At 33.3% G+C, this 19,756-nt stretch overlaps 3 protein-coding genes across 4 annotated transcripts; 2 read left to right on the top strand and 1 right to left on the bottom strand.

The window, feature by feature from the left end:
- Positions 1 to 2,330: 2,330 nt before the first annotated feature.
- On the bottom strand, positions 2,331 to 3,581 carry LOC121173696 (LRR receptor-like serine/threonine-protein kinase SIK1). The gene is made up of 3 exons (XM_041010376.1): positions 3,493 to 3,581; positions 2,916 to 3,001; positions 2,331 to 2,824 (listed from the first exon to the last, which is right to left on the bottom strand). Exons 1-3 carry the CDS (start codon positions 3,579 to 3,581, stop codon positions 2,331 to 2,333), a joined length of 669 nt encoding a protein of 222 aa, XP_040866310.1.
- A 2,492-nt stretch (positions 3,582 to 6,073) lies between these two features.
- Positions 6,074 to 6,985, top strand: LOC100795591 (uncharacterized). The gene has a single exon (XM_003548898.5). It carries the CDS (start codon positions 6,243 to 6,245, stop codon positions 6,720 to 6,722), a length of 480 nt encoding a protein of 159 aa, XP_003548946.1. The 5' UTR covers positions 6,074 to 6,242; the 3' UTR covers positions 6,723 to 6,985.
- Positions 6,986 to 12,516: 5,531 nt separating this feature from the next.
- LOC100784293 (histidinol-phosphate aminotransferase, chloroplastic) lies at positions 12,517 to 19,730 on the top strand. Of its 2 annotated transcripts, none has more exons than XM_014769093.2 (10): positions 12,517 to 12,672; positions 12,870 to 13,130; positions 13,658 to 13,741; positions 13,943 to 14,097; positions 14,212 to 14,309; positions 14,754 to 14,862; positions 15,348 to 15,505; positions 17,752 to 17,894; positions 18,147 to 18,287; positions 19,425 to 19,730. In XM_014769093.2, the coding sequence occupies exons 2-10, from the start codon at positions 12,876 to 12,878 to the stop codon at positions 19,554 to 19,556; spliced, it is 1,275 nt and encodes a 424-aa protein (XP_014624579.1). In that variant the 5' UTR covers positions 12,517 to 12,672; positions 12,870 to 12,875; the 3' UTR covers positions 19,557 to 19,730. The 2 variants fall into 2 exon arrangements, with proteins under 2 accessions (XP_014624579.1, XP_006599446.2); XM_006599383.4 differs by having other exon boundaries at positions 12,565 to 12,701.
- Positions 19,731 to 19,756: the final 26 nt, after the last annotated feature.

The raw sequence follows: 19,756 nt of genomic DNA, 5'->3' as shown, positions 1-19,756 counted from the left end.
TCAGCCTCACTAGTAGCAGTATCCAAAGCAATAATTTCTGCTCCCATAGTAGAACGTGAAATAATAGTTTGTTTAGCAGATTTCCATGATATTACACCACCAGCTAAAGTAAAAACATAACCACTTGTTGATTTCGTTTCATCAGAATCAAAAATCCAATTTGCATCACTAAACCCCTCAATTACCGCAGGAAAACATGTATAATGAATGTCATAACTGATGGTTCCTCTTAAGTATCTAAAAACTCTTTCTAATGCAATCCAATGAGAATGATCATGATTATTAGTATACCTTCCTAATCTACCAACTGCATATGCAATGTCAGGCCTAGAGAAGTTTGTCAAATGCAACAAAGAACCGATAATTTGAGAATATTTATGTGAAGAAATTCATTTACTCAATTTTTTTTTAAACATGATGGATGAGTTATAAGGAGTGAAAGCATGTTACGCATCAAAATAATTAAACTTCTTCAATAGCTTTTCAACATAATAAGATTGGATAAAAGTCATGTCATCATTTTTCTTTATAAGCTTAATACCCAAAATCATATCTACACAACCAAGGTCTTTCATATCAAAATTTCTAGACAAGAAAAACTTCACATCATTTATGAAATGCTTATTACTACCAAATACCAATATGTCATCCAGATACAAACATAAAATGACACATCCATTATCATCAAATTGTTTCACATACACACATTTATCACTATCATTAATTTGAAAATCATACAAAAGAATAACTTAATCAAACTTTTGTGTCATTGCTTTGGAGTTTGTTTCAAACCATATAAAGATTTAACGATTTATTTTTTAAGAAAAAAGATTTTTAAAGAAAGTGACATCTCTAGACTGCATAATAGTAACATTAGAAATTTCAATCACTTCTGAATTAACAACTAAGAATCTATAAGTAGTATTATGTAAAAAATATCCAACAAAATACAATTAACATTTTGTTTTTGTTAATTTTCCTTTTCTTATTAATAAGGATATTAACCTTTACTAGACCCCCCCACACTTTAAGATATTTCATATTTGATTCTCTTTTTCTCTATAGCTCATAAAGATTTTTTTAAATTTTTTTATAAGGTACTCTATTAAGAATGCGACATGCAGAATATAAAGCTTCACCAAAGTGTTTATTTTATTGTTTTTGTGTGTTATATTTTCACAGGCTTATCTTTTATCAATGAGTTATATATAAAGAGATAATTAGTCAACATGGAGCAACAAAATACTTGCAGTAATAATAATAACGTTAAACAATAGAAATCAAAAACCCAAACAACAAATGTCCTGATTTTAAAGACTTGTGTTCACAAGATCATTTGATCAAGTAAAAGATAACTTCCTAATGCACAAAGGAAAGTAGTGAGATATTTTTAGTTTTTCACATAAACTAATTCTAAAAGCATTTTATCTTAAATAAAAATACAATTGACAAAGAAAATATTTTTCAACAATCTCATACTAATCTAAAATTTCAGGAAATAAAATAATATAATAAAAACATTTTTAATGGAACATAATGCATTGCATTTTCACCCGTAATTTTTTTTAGGCTAATCAGATAAGAACAAAATCATATTCATGATAAACATTTTGATAAGATAGAATGCTACAGCAGAAAAGACTATGCAAGAAGAAAGTGAAATCGACTTTTCTCTCTAAGACGGTTAGAAAATAAAATAAAAATGAAAGAAAATAAATACGAAGAAGATGTACAATCTTGAATTAAATAACAAAATAACAATAACAAAATAAATTTAATTGATAACACATGAATAATACATTATAACATACAATAAGCACAAGGAAAAAATAAATTAAGGGAAGAAAGATATAACCTGAGTTGAAGCGTGTAAACGCTATCCTTAGAGAGAAAACGCCCCACTGCGCTGGTAGGAAAATTTGATTGCGCTCCTCTCCCAAGATACGACAACCCGTTGGTTCCGATCGTGTACAGCGAAAGGATCCCTGAACCTTCTGAACACCAATGTTCTTGCTCTCACAAAAATAAGTTTTTTTATAGGAAAAGAAAGAGATAATCTTTTGGAAGAAAAAAACCAAATGTGGCTCTGTGTCTCTTTTGTAGGAAAGAGGAAAGAGAGATATATAGACATTTTTGCAACTATGACCATTGAAAATATGATCGTTGGAAACGAACCTACAGTTGTCACAACAAATATAACAAACTAGTTGACTCATTAAAACAAAATTTTAAGAAAATCTAAAATAAATATTTTATGTTATAAAATATAATTAATATCATTAATATATATTTATAAATTTTAAATTAAAACACAAATATTTACCAAACAGTTACTCTGTCAAAGCTGACATTTCAGTTAGTTCCTTGGGGATTGAATGAGAAAATTTGTTATTTGAGAGATCCAAGACTTCCAGGCTAACCAAATTATCAAAAATTCGGGGAATATAACCACTAATGTGGTTGCCACTAAGATTCAGTGACACCTGCAGAATCCACGGCATGCTTGGTATCACACCACTTAGCTGGTTTTCCCCGAGTTGGCGTTCAATTAGAAGTTTCAAGTTTTCGATGGATGTTGGTATGCAACCATTCAGATTGTTGCCTTGCAAGTTCAACAAAGAAAGACTGCTCAAACTTGAAATCTCAGATGGAATTGATCCACCCAGAGAATTGCAGCTCAAATTCAGTATTGACAACTTATGAAGTTGGCCAATTTCAATAGGAATTGCACCATTATGCTTGTTCATTTGAAGCTTCAAGACTTGAAGATTGGCAAGATTACCTAGCAATGGTGGCAATACACCAGTCAAGTGATTCCAATTTCCTGCAAGATTCCAATTCAACCAGTATGGTTCCGGTCAAGTCATTGTTATCCAGCTCCAAGTATGTCAAATTTGGAACTGCTGCAAAAGCACCTGAAGGAATGTTTCTACTCAGTTCATTGCTCCCAAACCTCAACTTGAACAAGCTTGGAGAAACTGTGATGAGGATAAGAGGTCTTCTGGAATGGGTCCAGACAATTTATTAAAACTAAGATCCAAACTCGTAACATGATTTGTAATCCCAGGGGGTACAGGACCTATGAAATTGTTCTGATTTGCCGCAAATCTTGAAAGCTTTGTGAAGTTCAAAAAGGAAGCTGAAATTTCACCAATGAGGTTATTAGAGGAAAGAACCAAACTTTCTAAGTTAGAAAGCTTTCAAAAATTATGCTGACCCTATGCTTTCATATTTTCTAGACTCAAAGCATCACCCAAATATAGAAAAGTCTCTTTTGAAGATTTATTCCAAATATGAAGAGTTTGACTTCATATAGCATTTAGCAGCATATGTAGCACGCTCTTCATTGTTGGTCTTGCTTCTGGGGATCTACTAACACAAACAAGAGCAATCTCGAGAATCGCAAGCATGTGGTTTCTAATGGCTTGTGATGTTTTACTGACATTAAAATCAAGAATGTAATCTTGGTCTGTTGGATTACGTAAAACCCACTTTAGGAACTCCATTCCCTCAGTCACTGCAGTTTTTCCTGTTATCAGTTCAAGCAGGATGACACCAAAACTGTAGACATTCCCAGCCATTGTTACTGTCATTATGTATGCATACTCATCCAACCAAAAAAACAAAATATGTTAAGAGCTTAGAAACACTAAAATAGTTTGGTAGTCTCACTGAAATCTAAATCATTGGGAGCATATGCATGAGGAAAAATGTTTAAATGCCATTTTCAAGTAAATGCTCAAGTGTTTGATGAATTTATTTAGGTTTGTCTAAACAGAAATAATGTGTTACTCAAGGTCTGCATAATTAATGGAAAAGTTTAACTTTCTTTATTGAAGAGCATAATTCCAAACTAGACTCAACATAATCTGAAGAGTTTGACTTCATTGGTCCCTATCAATACTCTCCCCCTAAGCATGCACCTTATCCATAAGGTGAAAAGCTGGAAAATTTGTCTGCGATGAAGTCATTGGCTTCAGTTTTAAATTATAGCATAAGCTGAGGACATCTTTGCAATTGGATCCTAACATTTCATCATGCTCCATACTGCCTATTCATTGGCCCTTTCAACTAATCTCAGGAAATCTCTGCAATGTTGGTGTCACCACTTGTGTTGCTCGTTTGCAACTGAGAGACATAGCGGAAAGTTCTAAACTTCTAATAACAATTGTTACACTGGTAGTGCAAAACTAACAGAAAAATGAAACTTGCTCTATTGAAGAACAAAATTTAGACTAGGTGAAGAGCAAATGAAATTCCTAGAGAAATTTAAACTTTCCTATCACATTAACAGTTAGCCAAAAGACACATTTTTCTCTTATTGTTTGGATGGATACAATTAGTAACTAACTGATAACTTCTCTAACTAACTAACTGTTGAGTCCTTTTAGGCCCTGTTAACCAATGGCCCATCCATTTTCCTTTTGACATAGACATGTTTAATCACTGCCCCCTATCACAGTGATTAAATAATAACCCAAGATTGATATCATGCAAATGATAGACGACTTTGTTTAAAATATCTATAAAAAATTTGTTCACTTTTTGGAATTCAAAAACTATTCAACCCCCATTTCCCCTAAAATTTATAGTCTTTGGTGGGTGAACATATATAGCCTTTACTAAGTGGAGATATTACGGGGGGGGGGGGTGATATCCCTCGTTTAGTTCCTTTGTAATCCTTTTTTTCCAGGTTTTTTAGCCTCTTTGAATAAATTAAAAATCAATCACAGAAAAATCGAAGGTAATGAAAGGGTTAACATTTGTATTCTATCTTGATAAACATATGAATCCATCGCCTCATTTCTGTTCATTTCCTCTTTTAAAAACTCTTCATCAGTGACTGCATAATTTTAATGTTTTAGGCCAAACAATTAGACAAAATATTCAAAGGGGTTGGTGAGAACTATCTATATTTTTTGGTTGGTCATGTGCATAGTGCATTTTGTCATACCTCATTAACTATGGGGGGATAAATCATGAGCCATAAATCCAATGGCCACAAATTTTGAGCGTAGAAAAGAAGCCAAAAACACATTTTGTTTCATAGCAAATTGTTTGGCACTCTAGACCAACACCGTTTACTTGGTTTATACTCTTAAACTAACTAGCCTCTTTTTAACTATTTGTTTGTTGTATGCATACCAACATCTATGCACTCTTCGTAACGTGTCACTGGAGATCACCATCAAACTTGAAATTTTGGTGACAACTGGCCATGTGGAACCCCACCACACAAGAGAGAGAGAGATGTAACCCAACCTAAAAAGATTGAAGTATTGAACGTGTTGTCTTAGACTCCTAGTGCTTCAATATCCCTTTCATTGTTTAAATGGTCAAACACCAATTTGGAAAATAACTAACATACAAATTACTTCCTCCTATCAATCCGGCGATAATAAGCATCTCTTGGCTGCCCTTAAAGGTATAGGCTACTTCTAATTATGTACATTCTAGAAATTACATCACATCTCAACACCTATGGTTACATTAATTTCATCAACCTTTAATCATTAAGGAAGGACAATTATGGTACCCTCTTACATAATTATGGAAAAATTATTTTCTAGGTTTGTCATTTTCTCACCTTCACTTTACTTTCTTGTATATAGATTTGTGTCAATTATTGTTTTCATAATCAATTAAGCAGTGGAATAAGTGATTGTGTTAGCTTTTTGCCTTCTGTTATGTTTAGGCACGCATGGCCCTGCCCTACCTATGAGTGGCCAAGATCTTCCTTGAAAACGTAAGTGAGCATATCTATAGAGAGTGTTAAAATTCCAATAAATATTAGGTATTTCAAAACGAAAGCTGAAAAGAGTATATTAAGGGTTTTTTTAATAACTTTTTTTTATAAGTAGTTATAAGAGATAAAAAATAAGAAAGTAGAATAAAATATAAATTGAGATTTTTTAATAAGCTGAAATCAATTTATGCACTTAAACTTTTAAAGATGCTAAATGTTTTTTTATATATATATAAAAGTTAAGTGCAAGTTAATTTTAGCTGGTGGAATAAGTTTAATTTAAAGAACATATCTAAACAGACACTAAAGTATACTATATTACTGGCATTTCTTTTAATCATTTTTTAGTGAATAAGAAAGTGCATGATTTTCTGGCAGTTGAACTAAAGCCTTCTAAACAACTTCCAGGCCCACACACTCCCAAACCTACCCCAGAACACACATTTTTTTTCTCCCTCACTCTAATATCGTATACAAAGTGCTGATTGGCTAAACCATGGATACAGAGGAGTTCAGTTTCCCTAGAATCAGTGATACTTGTGCACACAACATTGATTCACCTCCTCTATGGAACCTGTCACCAGCAGCATCTCCTAATCCCTACTACCAAGGGAACAAAAGAGGAGAAAATGAGTGTTTTGGAGCAAAACTAGTAGCAGCTGAGGTTCACAGGAAGAGTTTTTCATGTGTAGAAAATAGCAGGAAAAGATTTGGACTAGAGGAGGATGAAGACAGAATGGACATGTTGTGGGAGGATTTCAATGAGGAGTTGTATTCAACAACAACCACAGTGTCTGCTACCTCTTCTTCAAGGGAATTAAGATATGCTCCAGCATTAACTGTTGCAAAGACCAATAATAGTTCACTATTTCCCACTAAGAACAACAAGCCTAGCATGGTGGTGATTGTGAGGGTCATGAGGAAGCTTTTCTCCATCAACAATTCTCAAGGTAAATCAAGAAATAGAGCAAGATAAGTCTGTGATCATTTGTCAATCAGGCAATTCGGGTTCTTGGAATGATTGATCTTGGTTGCACAAGATGTATGAGTTATTATAAATCCGTTATTCCCACGATTAAAAAAATTGGGGTTCTTGGAATGATTGATCTTGGAAGAAGTTTCTTGCTTGATTAGAAAGGGTTTGAGTCCATGAGGGGATTTGACTAATTATGCCTCTTCAAAAAGCCAATGTATATGTATATAGTGGATATAAATTATCGAGAATGCTTCTTTGATTCATTATTACTAGTCGCACATATCCTTTTTGTTTTGATTTCTTTGGCGTACTAGTTTGAAGATTTAGCCAAACTAATGAGATGGAGTAATAGCCTATATGTACGGGGAAATTGCTTGAAAATCTCTAGTTTGTGATACCAGATAACTGTTAAGTTTAGGTAATTGACCATATTTAGAAATTGCTCTAGACAAGTCAACATTTTCTTGGGTACACAAAGCTTGTTGTTTAATTACACAGTTATCTCATTTCTGTCATTTCTTATTAGTTTATGAGCATTATAGCTGTAGCACGAAATTAGTACTTGTCAAATTGAACTCTATACCTCCAAAACTGAATAAATTATTGTCAATAGCATCCCAGTTGTTGATAGATAATAAATGCTTTTAAAATTTTGTCTTTAAATAATCTGGAAATGGAAAAGGCTTATTTTGTCTATTTTAATGGCAATTTTGGACAGAAAAGGCTATTTTCAAATGGAAAGGCGACATGAAGAAATTAAAAAGGTGCTGGCTACGGTGAAGACTTAAAAAAAAATAGACCATCAGTGGTAGGCCTATGCAAAAAAATCCAAATATATAAAATCAAATCCATATTCAATTCAATTTAATCTACTTTAAATTTATTTAAATGGTCTAGTTTCATATCCAAATCTAATTTTTTGGATTTTAAATCCAATCCAATTAATTGGATATTTGTTTGGATTTTTAAATCCAATTTAATTTTTTGGATGATGACAATTAGGTTTTTTTTTACCAATTTCGGTAGGAGTTATTTTTTTGTCGATGTCATCAAGAGTTATTTTGGCCGACGTCAACTAAAGATGTTTTGAAGCCGTTATTGATTGAGACTATTTTTTCGATTAATGTTGGTAAGGAGTTTTCCGGCCAAAGTTGATCGGGAATATCTTTTGGCCGATGTCGTCTAAAGTTTTTTTGGCCGACATTAGTCGAGATTATTTTTTTGTCGATGTCAGTTAGGGTTTTTTTGTTGATGTCTGTAAAGATTATTTTTTGGTCAACGTTAGATAGGTTTTTCAGTCGACATCGGCTAGGGTTTTTTGGTCGGCATCAAACAAAACTATTTTTTTGCTAATGTCGGCTAGGATTTTTTTGGTTGACATCGACTGAAAAACATCATCGACCAACATCGGCCATAATATTCTCCTAATTGACGCTGATCGAAAAAACCCTAGCTAATGTCAATAACAACAAAAAATCTCTAGTCAACGTTGACCAAAAGAAATAGTCATGACCGATGTTGACCAATAAACCCTAGTTGATGTCAACAAAAAAAAACCTAATCAAAGTCGACCAAAAAATAGTCCTAGCTAATGTTGGGCAAAAAATATCAACGTCTGACATTGGCCAAAGAAACCCTTACCAATGTCGGCCACAAAAACCCTAACCAACATTGGCAAAAAAATAGTCTTGGTTGACACTAATCGAAAAATCTCTAATTGATGTCGGCCAAAAAATATCATCGACCGACATTGACTAAAAACCCTAGACAACCTTAACCAAAAAATAACCTTACCTAAGATTGACCAAAAACATCTTTGACCTACGTCCACCAAAAATGCATTGACCGACATCAATAAAAAAATAATCCTGGTTGATGTCGGTCTAAAAATGTATGGGCCAATGTCAACCGAAATTGTCCTAGTTGAGGTAGGTCGAAAATACTCTAACCAAGACTGGTTGAAAATAGTCTTGACCAAAGTCGATTGAAAATAACTCTTAAATGGATAACTGCTAAGTTTTCAATTTTTAGCGTTTAATTACTAAAATTTGTAAAAAAAAAAAGATCCTTATAACATTTAAGTGGATATAGATTGGATATGACCAAATCTCTATCCACTTAAATGGATTGGATTTTGAATCCAAATTGTTTTTAAAAAAATATAGATATAAGTTTAAGATCCAATCCATTTAAGTAGATATGAATTGAATATGGATTTGATTCTTAGAAATACAATCCCACGCCTACCCCTAATTGGTGGTGCATTAAAATTTACCTGTAATAATAGGTTATCTACATAAGAAAATAAAAAAAAACATTTTTATTTAAAAATTAAAATAAAATAATAAATTATGTTATCATGGAGATAAATTATATTATAATGGAGAAGGTTTACAAATTTATCAAATACCAGGTTTGTTGGGTAAATTAGTTTGAAGAAGGAAAACTTGTTTAATGGATAATATTTTTAATACATTTGATTTTTTTATAATAAGAAAAATTCATTTTTTTTCCTAATTTCATTGTTCATCCTCATCACCATGTCTCTTATATTACAATACTTCACACGATGACACTTCACTCAACATCCTTGTTGGTCAGAATCTTTTGTGAGTAATCCTTTTAGAGACCTTGACAACTAACTATGGTCTCGTTCGACTACTCTCAATATCATTGATTGTCCCCATAAACCAACACTTGATGGAAGCTTGCGTGAGAAGCTTCTATAGAGGCTGAATCTTTGAGCTTCAATAAGGTCATTCAATAGTGATTTTCAGTCATGGAGTTGCAGCGGAAGATAAAGGAGAAGAGGTGAGAGGAGACGTCATCTACTAGAGAATAAGTCATGGAAGGAGAAGTTTCACCACCAAGAGAGTGTCTTGGATAAGAAGCTTAGAGAGAAAGCTTCAATGGAGGAAGAGAATGAGAGAGAACAGGGGGTTAAGTGATAGACTACTGAAAAATAGATATATTTTGTTGGGATAGGTAATACTAATTTTTTTTTTTAATTATTTTCAACTATATAGTTTTGTACATGCATAACCTCTGAATTCATCTATGGTGTGATTTGTTTGGGGTCTTTACAACCATTGTTCCTCTTTCCCCTTACTTCACTAACAAAATTACAAACATAACTAGACAACCTCAAATACAAAACACTCACCCAGAAACAAGAAAAAAAAAATCAAATCTTTAGATCTAGAAGCTTCCTCGAATAGTTAATGCAGGTCCTCTAGATGTGGATAGTGTTGGAGTCGTCATTGGAGAAGTCAAGGCAAAAGAGGTAGATCTAGGTGGAGTGGATTTCAGATTTGGAGAAAGAAACATCACCACCGTTGGCAAGGCAAACTCCACCTTTGCCGCGAGATACGACGTTGGCGAGGCAAAGGTGAACGGAGTCGTAAGTCGCAACGACGCCTCTAACAAGGAGAAGAAGTTTTCGTCACTATCGATGGAGAAGAAGAAGAAGTTGTTGATTATAAAAAAAGGAAAGATCGGACAGTGAATCTAGAAGGATTTGGGAGAAAGAGAAATACTTGATCTGGAATAGGAATAATCATTGGTTGTGGAAAAGGAGGATTCAAATTAAAAAAAAAAAAACCAAATTAAACTTTTAATAATTGTTTAATATTTTAAAGTTAATTTTTAATGATTTAATATATATTTTTATTTTTGTTTTCTTCCTGTTTAAAACCTTCAATTACCGGGTTACTTTTAGTGCTCGTGGTCCATTTTTGCAGACTTCACCATAGTCAGCACCAATTAAAAATTAGAAATTTTCTACGTTTTTTATATATATTCGGGAATTTCTTAGTGTATGAAAATAGGGAGAATAAGACATTGTAATAACACAAATTGTGTTGTAATTAGCATGCCAGAGAACACAACAATATGAGGTACTATTTCTATCATTTGATAAAGGAGTAAAGCAATCAATTATTTCTTTAATTGTATCATGATGACAATGAATGGGTCAAACAGCTTGGAAAGGCTTGCCAGTGACAATTAACTGTTATGCTTTTCTAATAGACTCTGGGATTTAATTTAAGTAAGCATCTTCAAATAACTTCTTTCTCTTAACACATAATTCAAATGGCTCTGTATTCTTTGACACTATGAACTTCTTTGCTATATCATCCTCTAATCTTGCGTTGTGCTTGGAGTAACTTATTTTTTAATAAAATTAAAGGAGGAATTGTTTCTGTCAATTGTGTCTTAAAACAGACCATAATATGTTTTATATAACTACGATAATTACAATGAATAACAGGTTAATCCAAATAGTTCTAAAAAGTAAAAACACTAATTACAATGATATAATTTTGATACAAATAATGACATAGTAATTCTAATAATTTAGAATACTCTAAGTGGGAGCCGTTGGTGGAAGATAAACGTCCAACTTGCTGACAAGGCGCTGAAACTTATCTGTCCATAAGGGTTTGATAAAAATATTTATCAATTGTTACTTACTTATGTGATGATGTGTGACACGTGTTGACATTAACAAAAATAATGATAATTTGAAGTATTTTAAGACAGAAATTAAATATGAAACATTTAAAACTTATAGGGATTTTTTTGAAAAAATAATTTATAGGAAAATATAGAAAAAAATATTAAATTATAGGAATCAAATTCTTATTGAAACTTTAATTTTTAATTTATGACCAAACTTACTTATTTTATTTTCTAAAGTAAATTAAAAGGAAGGATCTCCCTTTAGTTGAAAGAAAGGAAAGCAAGGAGAAAAAGAATATTAAAATTTGAATTAAAAATAGAAAAACAATATTTTTATTTTTAAATTTATTTTTCTTCTACTTCTTCTTTAAATAAATAAAAAAAAACATTACTATTCATATTTCCTCCGGCAAATTCTACAGGTCCACGAGTGAAGCAGTTAGTTTAAACCGTTGGATGTCAATTAAAACAAACAAACGGTGAGATTATGAACTGATTAACAGTTAACTCCATTTACTTATAATATTTTAATAAAAATTGCAATTTGTATTGAATAGTCATTTTTAACCCTAGCTTCACGAAGGGATTGCATGATGTCTCCGCCCCCTTGGTACGGAGGCCATGGCTCCCGGAGGTCGCGCAAGTTCGTCGGCGACGGAGGAGAAGAACGAGTTGGTCCGAGTTGCGTTTGACTCGTTTGAAATCGGCTCGTGCTTTTGGCATTGTACTTGACGACTGTTGAAATGGCGCAGTGGTGATTGGTGGGAAGAACATTGCTGATAAACTACAGAATATGGATATTTCGCCATTGTCGGGAAAGAACGCAACTTTCTTCTCCTTCGAAGCACAACGCATAATAATAATAAAAAAACTCCTCTTGACGTGACAATTTACTGGTCATATTAGACATTTCACCCATTGTAATTTTTTTTTTCTTCTTAACTTTGAACTTGCTCCTATTTTGTTTTTTTAAATTGTTGAATTTAACCCCTAATATTAAAAGGATTCAACTTGATCAATTTTTAAAATTGAATCAAGTTGTTCCTCAAATTTTTAAAGGTTTCATATTTTTAAAAATAAATTAATTTAATCCTCAAATGCATGAATCAATTTAATTCTTACATTTTCATGATTCTAATATCAACTAGAATTATTTAAAATAATTTAAAGATTAAATTAATTTATTTTAAAAAATCAAATAGTGAATTATTTAAAATAATTTAAAGATAAAAATAATAATTAAATCAATTTTTTTTATCAGTAATCTGAACCACTTGTTTTTTTTTAACTCTTTTTGTCTTTCCATTAAACCTTTTTATTAGTTCTTTAAACTACTGTTTTAGTGTTTCTGCTTTTGGTTTTTTGTCTTTCTTTCAACAGTGTATTTTTAGGGTTCACCTCTACCCCTTGCTGATGTTTATTTTATTTTTGTTAAATAAAACTTCAGTTTCGATTCTAAATTGTTGCCGGCTCCAGCAACCTCTGCCAAGTAAGTTCCTCATTTCCCTTTAGTGCAGGGTACACACGCCTTCCCTTAACCTCGTATTTTCTTTTTCTTCCCTTTGTTTCTGGGACATTCATGTCATGTTCTCCCTTTTCTCCCCTTCATCTGAAATGCTACTCTAATTGCACAAGTTTGAATCTTTTTCATTTTTTTATTATATTTATTCATTCATTTATATGCAGTCTTTAATGGGTGTGATTGATTTCTACAACACTGGTGCTTTGTGCTGGGTTAAGTCCAACGCCAATCTGAAGCAGCAAGTGGGTTTGGCACCAAGACCCATTTGTTCATTTGAGGGGAATAATCAGAGGAAGTTTGTGGCAATGGCTTCTACCGTTCCTGTGGAGCAAGTCAACAATGGCCCCCTGCAGGTGACAGGTGACTCCTTCATCAGAGAGCATCTGAGGAAGTTGGCTCCTTATCAGCCCATTTTGCCCTTTGAGGTTTGTGTCATCAAAAGTCAAATCCTATTGATTTTGTTGGTTACTTGTGACTACTCCTACAATACAATGTTTAATTTGCCTGAAGTGTTCTTGGCAATATTTGGAATTTCTTGTTAAGAATTTGGTCTTGTCATGTGTTTCTCATCGACTGTTAGCTTAGCTATTGAAGCTTACTTGTGCATTTGTTACTTTAGAATTGAATATACATGCTTATTTCTTCATGTAACCTGTGGCGTTATTGGATCTTGGTCTATTCTTTTTCTTTATAAAATTGTATTTCTATTCTGTGAGATTTGTTGGTTGCTTGCTTGCTTGAGTACGCACTGCACTCAAATTACAAGTTTTTTAACTGTAATTTTGTCTCTACCTATCATCAAGAGGCAGGGAGTTTGGCATTTGATGCTAATTTTTATAACATTTGCTCTAAACTCTGGGCCACAACACTTGTCTGTGGTTACTTTAGTGGGGCAAAATTGTTCCCCGCTACAATGCTGGTTATTAACAAAAGAAGAGGCTTTCTGTTGCAGGTTTTATCAGCTCGCCTTGGACGTAAGCCTGAGGATATCGTGAAGTTAGATGCTAATGAAAATCCTTATGGTCCCCCTCCAGAGGTGAGTTCTTATTATATTTTTTTATGTCTGTATTTCCCATACTATTGAGTAAACGTGTAAAATAATTATTTGGTAATATGATGTTTAACAATGGCAGGGTGAAATATTATCTTTCAATTTTTAAGTTTTTTAATTTCTGAGCTATGCTCAAGTGTATGTAAGGATCTTGCCGAACAGTACACCCTTTATTACTTTTGACAGGTCATGGAAGCCCTAGGATCAATGCAATTCCCATATGTCTATCCTGACCCAGAGAGCCGCAGATTGCGCGCAGCTCTTGCCCATGATTCAGGCCTTGAAGCTGAATATATTCTTGCAGGGTGTGGTGCAGATGAGCTTATTGATTTGATCATGCGGTTAGAACCAATACCTTATGTATTTTAGATAAGCCTCAAATTCTTTCTCTTCATGCTAATTGTCATCATAGCTACGACAATCACCATCATACATGCTTCTCATATATACTCCAGTTGTGTGCTGGATCCTGGAGACAAGATTGTGGACTGCCCTCCGACCTTCACAATGTATGAATTTGATGCTGCGGTTAATGGAGCACTTGTTATCAAAGGTCAGAATAACATTACCTAGAGACAGCTTTAAAATTTATTCTTTTTTAGTGAAAAAATATAGATCATATTATACTTGTCAAATGAGAAACAGATATCAACTGATTGAACCTTAGACAGTAAAGGGATTTCTCATGAAATTGATTGCAGATCTTTAGCTTTTCAGACTTGCCTGATAAAATTGTCCCTATGATGATGTGAATCTTGCCATGCTTGTCCATTGTAAAACAAAAGGCCCTAAACAAATTAACCTTTTTACTATTGTATTGTGGCTCATATCTCTTGAAACATTATGTTGTGATCTTGGGTTTTTTGATTGCTTCATCCTTATAATTTTTTATTATTCATTGTCTTCTCATTAGTTTATGATTTACTTACTGTGTTTTGGATTTTTCTTATTATGCCGTGTTAGATGTGCATAACCATCTGCATTATTTAAACTGCAGTTCCAAGGAGGCCAGATTTCAGCTTGAATGTTGAACAAATTGCTGAAGTTGTTAAACAAGAGAAGCCCAAATGCATATTTTTAACATCTCCAAATAATCCAGATGGAAGGTAACTGTCAATTATCCTTTCTTACTCTAGAGTGAATAGTTAGAAAGGGTACCTGGAGTTGTATGTTTGTAGTGTTTTCTTTTTCAACTAATTTGTTTTTCCACAGATCTTCCCATTTAAAACTAGTTCCTTGTGCACTTTTTTCTTTTTGATTTCTATTGTGCTTTTGTTCAGTCACAAACAGATTAATATGATTTGGCTAGCCAACCTACTCTTAGGAATACATTTATTAATATTGTAGTGGATTATAGGTTCAGATGTATTTGCATACAAATAGTGCGTATTTTAGTGTGCAATATTACAGTGTCCTATCAGAAATTGTACCATAATGAAGGCAGTCCTTCTATATTTCCTTTTCATTAACAATCTGAAGTCAGGATTTAGTAAGACCGGAGATGATTGTTGTACCATTAATATGCTGGAAATTTGAGTTTCCTTTGTTAGCTTTTGATCTTGTAGATATTAATCTAACAATTTCATGACAGTATAATTGATGACGAAGTTCTCTTAAAAATACTCGAGCTTCCTATATTGGTGATACTGGATGAAGCATACATTGAGTTTTCAGCAATTGAATCAAGGATGAGTTGGGTGAAGAAACATGATAATTTGATTGTTCTTCGGACATTTAGCAAAAGAGCTGGTATGCTTATGCTTTTATCTTAACCTATTACACAAGTAAAGTTGAATATGAACTGAGAATTCATGTTGTTCCCTTATTATAATATTTTTTTTCTTTTGAGAATTGTTCCCTTGCAAGATTTGGTCAGACTTTATAAAACTATGTTTTTCAGGCATCTTGTCAACATGCTAATATGTGCATTTTAGTTGAGAATTGACATTATTGTATTGATCCGTATTTTAATTTATGGTATGAAGTATAATCTCTTTGCAGTTTCTTTTATTATGGAGAATTATGACAAGGATTAGGGCCTAGCGGATTTAGGTTAAACTGGACTTACACTGAGTATGCGGGATGGAAGTTTTATTTACTAAAATTACTATAGCCGCTATTCAAAAACACTGATAATTCAATTTTAAGCTGAATACTAGTGTTTAAGAGTGTATAATTGACTTGAACATCGATGTAGTTTTGACAAAGCAAGCACTAAGCAGTGAAAAATTGGGGTGTTTGGTGATTGTTGAAATTATGGAGTTTTTAGGTATAAAGGGAGGAAGAGAGATAAAAGAGAATGAAACAGAAATTGATATTAACTGAGATGTATTATATTGTGTTGATAGATTGATAAAAAGTTAAAAACTAAGACTGCTAACCCTTATTTATACTAATCATACTCCTAACTAATTAGGCAAACAAATCATAATTTGGCTTTTCTAGTTGGGTTCGGCTCATCTTTGCCTTTGTATTCTCTTGTTTGTAATTCAGTACACCTAGTACTGTCTTTTATTATAAATTAAATTCTATTTTTGCTGTGCAAAAAAAAATATAACCAATCCTAGGAGATAATGGGGAAATAAGGAAACTAATCCTAATGGATAGTTTAAGATACTCCAAGGTATATAATATTTTCATATATTCTAACTTCCCCTCAAGCCAAAGCTTCCTAAGCTTTCAGCTTGTTACTTGCCTTTTCAGAAAATCAAACAATAAAATATGTAGAATGGTGGGATCAAGAAGATTTGCAGGTTAAGCTGCAGAGACGGGATTATTTTTCTAGGATAGCCATTAGGCCAGGCTGATTTCTCTGGGAAAGTCATGGGGCTAGGATGATTCCTCTGCAATCCCACTTCGTATGATTTGAACCAAAGAGGGCAGATTTGAGTTGAGGTCAACAAGGAGAGAAAGTAAAAGGTACCAAGCCGTGGCAAAAAACTTGAGAAAGGGGTCACAAGCCAGAAACTGATAAACCATGTGCCGATTTCGGACAGGAGGGCTGCACAAATCTGGCAATGGTGAGACTGGCTGAAGCATGCATGGCTGAGATATATGGCCACACATCGCAAAAACTGACAGCTGGGTCTTGTGTGTATGTGTGAACTCTTCTTGGGCCGGACCTGATGGAGTTTTGCTGATCTTTGGGTGGCAGTCTAGATCTGGAAGGTGGTGATCAGAAAAGCTAATGACTGGTGAACAATGGTAAAAAAAGTTGGAAAAAGTCACTGATGGCAAAACAGAGGTTTGAGCTTGTCAGAATGATGAGATTGGGGGGGGGGGGGGGGAGGGGACTTTCGACAGTTGTTTTAAACTATTTGAAGCGCACCAGAAATATGCATGCAGAGGAGATCAGAACTGGATAGAAATTCAGCTGGAAATTATCTAAAACATGTCGGTAAAAGATCCTGAAATCAATGCAGACTAGATAGAATCCCATTATGACCAAGAGCCAAAGAAGTTATATATTTAGACAAAGTAGGATTGTAGTATTGGAGTTGGAAGCAGAATGTTTATGATGGATCTGAATGACTGAGTAATGATAAAAAGGGAATTTATGTCTCTAATTTTATTTCGTATATTCTGATGAAACAGCTACAAATATATATAAGAGTACACTGAGACAATCATGGATTCTATTTTGGGTAATACACTAAGGCTAACATTGTTTTTGACCCTTAAAAGAGGGGATTTGATACTGATTCTGCAATATCTCTAATTATTCCTTAAATGACAACTCACACCAACAAGTAATTCCTAATTCTATTGATTGGAGCTGAGTAGCCAACAACACTTCTCTCTACAAAATCAAAGTTTTGTTGTAAATTTTTCAGTTTATGGATTAGATACTTATGTTTCATATATTTGTTGAATTGATATGTACAAAATCCTGTTACTGATTTGTTATATTGAGTGGGAAGCTACTTTATAACTTGGGCTTGGAGTTGCTTGTCCTAATCTGAACCATTAAATGCATAATTTTCTAATTGTCTCAGGTTTAGCTGGACTTCGAGTGGGATATGGAGCTTTTCCTTTGAGTATAATTGAGTATCTTTGGAGAGCAAAGCAGCCGTATAATGTATCTGTTGCTGCTGAAATTTCTGCATGTGCAGCATTGCAAAATCCTACCTATCTAGAGGTTTTTCTTTTGTTCTTTTGCATATAACACATGTATGTTAATTGATTATCCCCTAGTACATTATGGTTATTGAAAGTTGTTGTAAGAGTTTGATATAACAGAATTTGGGTCAAGCACTGTGATAAATATACGTATATTGGGAGCAATTACAGGATATTCAAAATACTTAAGTACCCTTGCATGTTTACACATTTATTACATGCTATTATTCTCAACACAAATGAAAGCTAATGTGTTAGTCTAAACTTACAGAATGTAAAAAATGCTTTGTTGAAAGAAAGAGGGAGACTTTATGACCTTTTGAAAGAAGTTCCATTCCTCCGGCCATTTCCAAGCCATTCTAACTTCATTCTTTGTGAGGTTACATCAGGAAAGGATGCAAAGAAGCTAAAGGTACCTTCCTTTCCATATCTTCATACATATTAGTTTTTCTTTATTTCTTTATTTTCTTATAAATATTTGGGATGATTATTGTTTGGTGAGCAATTTGACACATCGTTTGGTATTTAAGTTGACAGACATCTTTCCTGTCCCCCAAAATTTCAATTCTGATCTCTTAGGATAATGACCACATTCAAAATAATGGTGATTATGTTGTGAAGAATAGTTGTTTTGCTAATATTTTTGCTACCCTGAGGTTTGCTGATGAAATAACCCTACTTACACAATGTAATTGCCTTGCTTTTTATTATGTGTTTATTCATTTTATCGTGAGAAGTGGCTATCCAAAAGATAATTTTAGAAATATGCTGGATTCAGTATATCAGATGGTACCAAGAATAATCATCATTAAATGTCTACATTTTATCAGCTACTATTACCGGCATTGTCATACAAATTGTCGATTTTCTTGGGCATCCATGTTTTTTTCTTTTAATTTCATGCATTTGGAGTATAATTGTTCCAGAAAAGAGTTTGCTTTACACAATTTTTCATGTGATCATGACAACACAGTCACATCATTTGCATAGATTGGAGAGATATTTATAAGGAGGATTGAACACACGCTAATTTCCAAATAGTTCTTTCTTATCTAGGTTTTTCAACATAAAATAGGGGAATATGCTTTCTTTTAATTTCAATTGACTTGACTGAGGTATAGAGATTTGGATTCTTCTTTCCTTTAGTCCATTTCTTCCTTTGGGGAGTGCGAGTTGTGGTTGATGTATAGTTGGTGGGGGTTAGCCATCTTCAATCTTCAGTGTTTCTTATACATGTTATTATTCCACTTCAAAAATCTTTTTTCATTGAGAAGATTAGGTGAAATTCCCATAGTATTTACTAAATAAGGAGTGAGACTTAGGTCATTTAACAAGACTACATAAATCTCACCCAATAGTAAAGAATGTGCTAGAATGCATGTATTGCTTGCATTTGTCTTATGACTTGTGAGTAATGTTTGAGCCTTTTGTTTCAACTTTTTCCATCAAAGATCTATTGCAAGATTGTTTCATTTGAAATTTTGGCATTTAGGAATGCAGTTAACCAAATTTGTCGCCAACTTGAGACATTATCTCTTTATGTTCACAGGAGGACCTAGCACAAATGGGTGTGATGATTCGTCACTATGACAAGAAAGAGCTGAAAGGGTACGTTCGTGTGACTGTTGGGAAGCCTGAACAAACAGATACACTTATGAAGTGCCTCAAGAGACTCTCGTAGGAGGAAAATTTGATGTAATAAATATTGTAACACGTCATGCTAAACTCCTCTTAGCTAATCTTTATATAGAGCCGTCAAAATTAGAAGAAAATATGTTGATTTTGGCAAGGGATGTGGACGTAGCTTTATATATTTTTGACCTAAATCTACCATGATAAATATTGTGTTTTGCAATTTCTTGAAGTGGCATCACTTTGTTT

The sequence above is a fragment of the Glycine max genome, chromosome 16, assembly GCF_000004515.6.
Source record: "Glycine max cultivar Williams 82 chromosome 16, Glycine_max_v4.0, whole genome shotgun sequence".
Lineage (NCBI taxonomy): Eukaryota > Viridiplantae > Streptophyta > Magnoliopsida > Fabales > Fabaceae > Glycine > Glycine max.
Note: the sequence above shows the minus strand (reverse complement) of the source record. Positions and strands in the feature narration are given on the sequence as shown.

Coding starts and splice junctions, on each gene's coding strand:
- LOC121173696 (XM_041010376.1), bottom strand. CDS start 3,581: ATGGCTGGGAATGTCTACAGTTTTGGTGTCATCCTGCTTGAACTGATA. Junction 3,002..3,492: donor GAGGGAATGGAGTTCCTAAA/GTGGGTTTTACG, acceptor GACCCATTCCAG/AAGACCTCTTATCCTCATCA. Junction 2,825..2,915: donor GAGTAGAAACATTCCTTCAG/GTGCTTTTGCAG, acceptor GGAATCTTGCAG/GAAATTGGAATCACTTGACT.
- LOC100795591 (XM_003548898.5), top strand. CDS start 6,243: ATGGATACAGAGGAGTTCAGTTTCCCTAGAATCAGTGATACTTGTGCA.
- LOC100784293 (XM_014769093.2), top strand. CDS start 12,876: ATGGGTGTGATTGATTTCTACAACACTGGTGCTTTGTGCTGGGTTAAG. Junction 13,131..13,657: donor AGCCCATTTTGCCCTTTGAG/GTTTGTGTCATC, acceptor TTTCTGTTGCAG/GTTTTATCAGCTCGCCTTGG. Junction 17,895..18,146: donor AAAATCCTACCTATCTAGAG/GTTTTTCTTTTG, acceptor CTAAACTTACAG/AATGTAAAAAATGCTTTGTT.